Source organism: Vigna radiata, unplaced genomic scaffold, assembly GCF_000741045.1.
Source record: "Vigna radiata var. radiata cultivar VC1973A unplaced genomic scaffold, Vradiata_ver6 scaffold_374, whole genome shotgun sequence".
NCBI classification, from domain to species: Eukaryota; Viridiplantae; Streptophyta; class Magnoliopsida; order Fabales; family Fabaceae; genus Vigna; species Vigna radiata.
The window spans coordinates 136,337-144,628 of NW_014542544.1; the positions used below are offsets into that span (position 1 = coordinate 136,337).

The 8,292-nt window shown below is 28.1% G+C and overlaps 2 protein-coding genes across 2 annotated transcripts in view; both read right to left on the reverse strand.

The window, feature by feature from the left end:
- LOC106780180 (beta-conglycinin, beta chain-like) overlaps positions 1-942 on the reverse strand; it is a 3,167-nt gene extending 2,225 nt beyond the window's left edge. Inside the window, exons 1-4 of the mRNA XM_022776891.1 lie at positions 564-942; positions 313-488; positions 143-223; positions 1-42 (exon numbers count right to left, since the gene is read on the reverse strand). Of these exons, the coding sequence (XP_022632612.1) occupies positions 1-42; positions 143-223; positions 313-488; positions 564-903 (639 nt within the window). The 5' untranslated portion in view covers positions 904-942. The remainder of the gene's footprint in view (positions 43-142; positions 224-312; positions 489-563) is intronic.
- Positions 943-7,206: 6,264 nt separating this feature from the next.
- LOC106780193 (beta-conglycinin, beta chain-like) overlaps positions 7,207-8,292 on the reverse strand; it is a 23,826-nt gene continuing 22,740 nt past the window's right edge. The window contains exons 5-7 of the mRNA XM_014668452.2: positions 8,038-8,279; positions 7,631-7,910; positions 7,207-7,518 (exon numbers count right to left, since the gene is read on the reverse strand). Of these exons, the coding sequence (XP_014523938.1) occupies positions 7,334-7,518; positions 7,631-7,910; positions 8,038-8,279 (707 nt within the window). The 3' untranslated portion in view covers positions 7,207-7,333. The remainder of the gene's footprint in view (positions 7,519-7,630; positions 7,911-8,037; positions 8,280-8,292) is intronic.

The following is an 8,292-nucleotide window of genomic DNA, read 5'->3' on the forward strand; positions in this document are numbered from 1 at the left end:
CTCCTCTCCAAACAGAACCCTGTTTATCTCCTTGATGTCGCTCTATAAAAATCATGCAAATATAGATAATGATATCATTCAAAAAATGTGAAATTTAGACAAACTACTAGCTAAATGGCAGCGCAAATATCTGGTTGCTTACATCGAAGGAGGCCTCTAGAATATTCTTGCTGAATCCTTGCAAGTAGGATTGTTGTGCTTCTGTGCTAGATAGGAAAAAGTCCTACAAGGACAAACATTTAACGTCACATNTAGAGAGCAATTGCAAGTTAGAATAAAAAAAAGTAAGTTGGGAATAAAAAAAGGCAGTACTTGAAATCTGTGAGGGTTGTTAACGGGTACGGCGAGTTTGATTATTCTGAGATTCTCGTTGTCGTCAGGGTTAACCAAAAAGAAAGTGGTTCCTGCAGGGATTTTCTGAGCATGGCCTTGCTCAAGAATGTTGGAGTCTCTGCCGTCAGGGTTNACCAAGGTGAGTACCGCTCTCCCTGTAAACAANTTGATTGTCATCATTCGTAGCTAGTGACGATATTGAGTCAGTATGAATTAGTTTTATTACTTACCATTAAGGACAACTAGGAGGAAATCGGCATCAGCATGGTGAGGAAGAAGGAGGGTGTTGGGTTTGGACATGAACTCTACAACACGGTAGTTTTCAAGATTCTGCATTTGTTTGGAGCGTTGGTCGAACCTCTGGAGGACCCGAAGGTGACCGAATTGGTTTCTGAATAGANTGTNGAACCACCTGTCAGAGTTGAAGTAGAAAGGGTTATTTTTTCCTCTTGAAACGGACACTTCTGCGCCATCAATGTTCTCCCGGTGTACGATGCCGAAGGAGACAGAAAGTGATGCCAGGAAAAGAATTCCCAGCAACAGCAGCAGTGGAATCCTTGCTCTCATCATAGTGAAGTAGTAGTAGTGAATATGAGGTGATGGATGAGGAAAACACGGAGCGAATATGGGTATTTATAGTGAGGGCTCTTGATAACACGTATAGACATTTGGCCTCGGGATTGCATGCAGATTGACGTGTGTTGAATTGAAAATAAGTGAGGTGGCGGAAGAGATAGAGGGTGTTTGTGACGCTGCATTGGCTGTGGACGCAGAACCAAGCTATGTGTTGGTGCGTGGGTTAAGATAGTGAGCGATTTGAAGTGCATGTTGAGCACGTGTTGCTGTGCATGGCATTTTGACATACATGGACGCGGCGATCGTGATCTTCCAACTCTGTTGTCCTTTTTTTCTGTCTTCTTTGTCTTTTTCTTGCCCAAGCATCTGCATGATCCAAGAGACTTCAGAGTCCTATAACACTGCACAGTAATTGTAATTATGGACTCACATTTTATCAAAAAGCATCAAGAAAAATAAAAATCACTAAAATCATAATTACGGCTGCCAAGAAAAATAAGGAATTGTCCAGTACGGTTTATTATGTTTAAACTACATAATAAGACGCAATGGAAAATGTTTCACTTACACCCTTCAATATTATGTACTTTTATACATATAATAAAATAATAATATTGTTACTTTCTTATAATAAAATTCATTTCAAATTATTTTATATTTTAAAAAATATATCAAGTCATGGATGTTTACCATAAATCCTCACAGAACGTCAATAACTACTAGGGCTGTTCAGGACGAGGCCTAGTTTATTTTGAAAACAATAAATTTTGGGTGTTGCTCCCTACACCTATCTAAGTGGGACTTGTACCTCCCATTAATTTAATTTATTTCAAAAATATTCTACACTTTCTCATTATTTTCTTTATTCCAAAAATACCCTACACCTCTCCACTATCCTTAAGAATCTTTCTCTTTCTCTCTCTTCATTAATGGACCATTCACGTGATTCAGATTTGAATTTGTAACATACTGCAAAATATAAAATTCTAAGGAAACTTCAATATTAGTACTTCTACCATTTCCATTTTATAAAATTAAAAGTTAGATGCAAATACAAAATAATAAGCATAATAATATTAATAGTAAATAATGATATATTATTATTATTATTATTATATACTAACTTTATAATGACGAAAGAACTAAATAAATTCTAAATCTTTAATAAATAACTTTTTTTTTATATTTTAAGTATTTAATAATATTTTTATATTATTTATCTAATAAATTAAATATTTTATTCAAGTTATTTGAGTCAAACATGTCGGTGAGTTAAAACATAATATAATGTTAAAAATTATAGATATTATATGTAAAAAAAGATACATGTATATAAACATTTTTGTAGAAATTGAGAACAAAATTTTCCCATTTATTAAGTAATTTGAAAAGAAAAAATATATTCAACAACGAAAATAACATTGAATCAAACTTATTTAAGAAAATATATCTAACATCAAATTTAAGTCATGTAAATGCTCCATGAGCCATGTAAATGCTCCACTAATGTAGAGAGAAAGAGAAAGATTGTTATTTATAGTGGGGAAGTGTAGGGTATTTTTGGAATAAAAGAAAATAGTGGGGAGGTGTAGAATATTTTTGAAATAAATTAAATTAATGGGAGGTACAGGTCCCACTTAGAGAGGTGTAGGGAGCAACACCCTAAATTTTAATCTATTAGTTGTTTGAAGTATATAAAAAATAACCTTCAATTTTTTTGTAAAGTTTCAATATTTGGAGTCAATTGGATCTTCTGATATAAAAGATAAAGACTTTACTAAATTACATAGTTTCATTATTGATGAAAATAGGAGTGAGAGAACGACGGTTTGATTATCTCATATCTACTTTTAAAGTAAACTTTTATTTAATTTACATATTCATGTCTAATGGGATGAGATTAGATAATGGATATACTGATGTTCGTACTTATATTTTTAATACTTCAAATATTAATTAAATAATTCTTTTAAAAAAAACCTATCATTTGTTCAATATTAAATGTTACAAGGTTACATATATATTTTTTTCAATATTAAATATTAAAAAATATATAATATATAAATATTAAATAAAAATATAACTTAACAATAGAATAAAATTCAAATAATTATAAAAAAGAAATAAGTTACGAAACTACAAACCCAAAAATGTTCATAGGTAAATTGTGCAAATAACCTTATAAATTAAAAATGTTATAAACTTAAAACAAAAATAATATAAATAGTTTAGTAATTAACCTATAAATGTTCTTTATGCTTAATTTCTAAGCATAATATTCACTTATTTCAGTTCTTTTAAACGTTCTAAAATGATTTTTATAGTTTTTCTTTAACTTTTATAATCATAGGAAAAGAGAGATTAATTATATATTTTATTGATACATCTAACATTTTAATAAAAGTAAAATTAGTCTAACCAATATGGTTCCATACTTAGAATGGTTTTTGTCCTAGTCAAAGTTCATTCATGTTTAATTAATATTTTTCTTACTCAGTCAAAACATGGATTAGATAGCATCATCAAGTCTTGCAAAATAATAACTAATCCTTGTCTACCAAGACTATTGACAGAAAACATTGCTTGCAAATCTCGTCCAATCAACCTAGATTTTGATTCAGCAAATCACTTATGGAATGTTCTCTTTTACTGGGGTTATATATAGTTACTAAATCTCTTCGTATATTTTTATTATATTTATATGTAATGTTATATTCTTTTTTTATTGATGCTTATTCTTTGTGTTTATTGTATATTGTTGCTTGATAGCTATAAAATAGTTGAAGTTGTAATCCTTATGAATTATTGATAATTTGTCTCGACACAATAACTTATCGATCATCTTTAAATCCTTGATTTTAATTGGAGTTTATTTTATTGAGTTAACAAGAAATTGTAGTTCAATAGGATATATTTAAGGTTTGTTTTAGGGAATTGGAGTACAACATTTTATAATAAGGATAAATGGCAATAATAAAAAGAGAAAATTCTTTATTTTTAAGCTTAATGAAACAAGAGAGTGGGGTGATGGAGTCCAATCCCAACAATATCCATATATATATATATATATATATATATATATATATATATATATATATATATATATATATATATATATATATTCAATCCAATTAGCTTTCTCATTTCAAAAATACCCAAAATATTATATGTTCTCTTTTAAGTTTTTTTTTTTATTTAATCTTGTTTCATGTTCTATTATGTTTTTGGATTTGATACTCTTACTTTTAAAATTAATGATAACAATTTGTCAAAAAGCCAACATAATTTGTTCTTGTATCAAATTTTAAAAATTAAATATTATCTACATTCATATTCATACAAAGTCGATATAAAGATTCTTGATCAAAATCGATACATATTAAATAATATTCGTAATTACAAGTGTATTTATCATCACTACTTAAATATAACCTTGTAAAAACAATCTTTAAACTATAAAATTCATGTATTTGTTTTTCACCAAATTAAACTAATCACAACAAAAAAATTATGTCATAAACTTCTTGTATAATAGAATGAAAATTCATATTTAACTTTAAGTGATTTCATAGTCCAACTTTGGTAAACAAGTAAAATAAATTACGTTCAAATATCTCATAAATTTTAGTGTTCCTAATTAAGTTTTTGTTAAAAAAAAAAAACTATTTGAGGGTTTAAATATTTTTGTTTTTCTTTAAATTGTTATCAACATAATGATGTGAACATTAGTTTTGTTTTCACGTCTCAACTTATTGAACATCCTATAGTTTTTCTTTATAAATCTCTTTTAAAAAGTAGATCAACTAGATGAAAAATATTGAAAATAATATATGTAAGTTGATAAACGAATTGAAGACCAAAAAAAAAAAGCTAAAAATAACAATCATTTAATTCCTTTGAGAGCAAAATCAATTCTCAAGATACTCTTAAAATCATTTAGTTCAAACTTTCTTCTTTTTCAGTAACATAATATTACCAAGATCGTCTTCTTTAGATTTAATATCATATTTTTTCTTCAAATCTAACTTTTTCAGTAACATAATCTCGTCGATCGTCTCCTTCAGATTCAATATCATATATTCAAAATCCTTATTTTTGTTTACTTTATAATTCTCATAAACCCAATTTTAACTTTTGAATTCGTTTCAAGATATACGATGATGCAAGTAGAAAAGAGATCACATTATCTCCATATATAAAAATATAGAAACATGAAATAATATAAAAATCAAAATTACTAATTATTATTCTTTTATTGTATTGACATGATTACCTTCTAAACATCAATTTAACATAAATAATCACGTTAACCTTGACAAATTTTAAAAACATCAATTCAACATAAATAACTACATTAACCTTGACAAATTTTAAAATCAATTTAGTCAAAATCAAATGGAAGAACCAAATGAATCAATGACTTAAGTAACTCAATAAATATTGAATTAAAAATACCAAACTTTATAAAAGTTAAACATAATTAAATCAAATAAATATTATTTAAGTATCAGCATCAGAAAAATGATCCAAGATAATAAAATTATCTAGCTTAAACCAACATAAAGTAACTTTCCAACTAAAATTTTGGTTTAATACTTTATAATTTCTCTTAATATTTGTTCCTTGAATTAATCATTTTAGTTTTCGATAATTATTTTGAAACAAATTTTTATTTTAGTGATTATAAGAATTTTTTAAATGATATATGAGAATATTATATCAGAGGAAAATATAGACATTTATTCTTTTTTTATTTACATTCATTTGAGATCTACTTATCATAATAAAATATTATATTAAAATAAGAATAGATATAAATAAAATATTACAATAAAATAATAATTTATAGAGTTGTTAATTAAGTGTGTAGAGAGAGAAAAAAAATGAAAGTCTCAAATCATCATAATGGTCTTACCATAACACTTACACTAACATATATGTTTATCTTTGTTTAAAAGTCGACTTTTTCAAACTTTAACAGTCATAGGCATCTTTCTCTTCCTTCCATGCTACTCAGGATGATTGCATATTTTTGTTACCATAATAATAATATGGACAATGATATGATTGCATATTTTTGTTACCATAATAATAATATGGACAATGATATATTTCACAATTTTTTTTACAACGGTTATTTTATTGGTTTATTTAAATTTATATTTAAAAAATATTTAAAACGGACTAATAACAAACTGTCACGTATACGTTGTTAAAAAATTATTAAAAAGTGGTGTTAAAAGAAATTTTTCTTGATAGTATATTTTTCTCTGTTACCGTTTCGATTTACCAAACCGGATAACTCTATGTAAGTCACAACACAGTCAAGAAATAATTAACTGACCATTAAAAAACTTTTATTTCATGTTCACTATTATTATTTTTTGAAAAATGTTTTTTAATAACTTTTTTTAAAACTCATACATGATGGTTTATATAGTTTGTGATTTATCCCTTGATCCGTTTTAAATTTGAAAATAAATTCAAACTGACACTTATAAAAAATTATTAAAAATAATAGTTAACAAATTCACTGACACTTATAAAAAAATATTAAAAAAAGTTGTTAATATTTCGGTTGGAGTTCTATTGTAAAAAAATTATTAATAAAAGTTGTTAACATTTCATTTCAGTGGGTGTGTTTCTAATTTTAGTAAATTGTTTATAATATATAAACACAGAATAATAGATACCATAAAAAAACTAAAAGCCAACTAAATATTATTGATTAAAGAATACAACAAATAACTTCTTTTACACATATCAAATATTTAATAAAATGTATTTTGTAACGTTCCAATTTTTGATACTCCATCCAAGTACTAATTACTTGAGAATACCAGTAAAATTATTTAAGGTTGTATGGCACTAGGAATAATAGGTTTCATTTACATTTACGTGTGTGCTATTTGAAACAGGGTAATTTTGTTGTAACTTCAAACACCACTGGAATAAAATCATAAAATCTTTAAATAGCAGTTAAACTTTAGAGATCCAATCAATCCTTAAACAGCAATCAATTTAGAAACCTAAGAGACCTAAAACAATTGATTGTGACTAATTTTAATATATATATATATATATATATATATATATATATATATATATATATATATATATATATATATATATATATATATATATATATATATATATGCTTGTAGTGATTTGCTACCTATAGAGATTTCAGAACAAACAAATACTATTACGTGAGTACACCAATACTACCTTCCACCGAATCATAACAAATTAACTAAGCACAAAGCAGATAATTGAAGAACTCAAAACGCAAGCAACTTATATATGCTCGATTTGTTTATTCATAGAAGAAGTCAGGAGGAACTCAGTTATTTGTTACATGGTCCGATACATATTTCCACGCTCTCTGAGTTCTTACACCTTACATAATTTAGTTTATAGTTGTTCAGTACACGAAGTGACCCTTTCTTCCCTTAGGACCCTCCTCCCTTTGCTGTTCCTCAGGCTGTGCATCAACAAAGTGGGAAGTACTCTGCTTCTGTACCAACTTCTCAACCTTCTCACCAGGCGCAGGGAAAGCAAGATCCAACACCTCTGTAGGTATCTCACTAATCACATTGTCTTTCTCACCTTCACATTTTCAATCACGCGTTACCAATTGTAAATAAAACAAATTCCAAATAAGGAATAAAATAAACAAGATCAGTATGTTCAAATTGAAGGAGATATTTACTATATATACCTGCAAGGAAGTTCCTCTGGTTGTTCTCAGCATTGATACCGAAAGCAAAGAAATTTAGATTGGAGGTTGCGTTGATGGCAACTGGATAAGCTGCTGGGATTACAAAAACATCGTCTTCAGACACCTCGGCTCTGTACCTCTGCACTTCCAACCTTTCATCTTGCTGCTGCTGCTGCTGTTGTTCTTCTCTTAGACCAACCAGTTCAATGTTTGCTTCTCCCTCATTAATCACCAGTATGACTATGGCCTTAGAATTGTAGTGTGGCAGAAGAAGGCTTCCCTGAAGTTTTTCAAAAACAACCATTATTTAATTATGATCTCAGTACTAAGATCTTATAATTATGACGTTATACTGAATAATAGAATTCAATTGCTGAGATTGTCCATACGATTTTTCCTTGTATTACCTCTTTCATATCCACGGAACTGATGAACACGTCCAAATCCTTAAGTTGGGGGTTTTTCTTCGGTGTGATCTCGTAAAACTCTCCAAATTTGTTGGAGTAGATGGGTTTTTGGTTTCTCAGGTTGAATGGTTGATCTTCGGAGGAAAGGGATTTCTTTGAACTAGATTTGGCATGTTTGGTCAATTCCCGAATCTGTTCCCTTTTAAGTTCAACAATCACTCCCTCTTGCTGACTCTCCTGGCCTTGCTGTTGTTG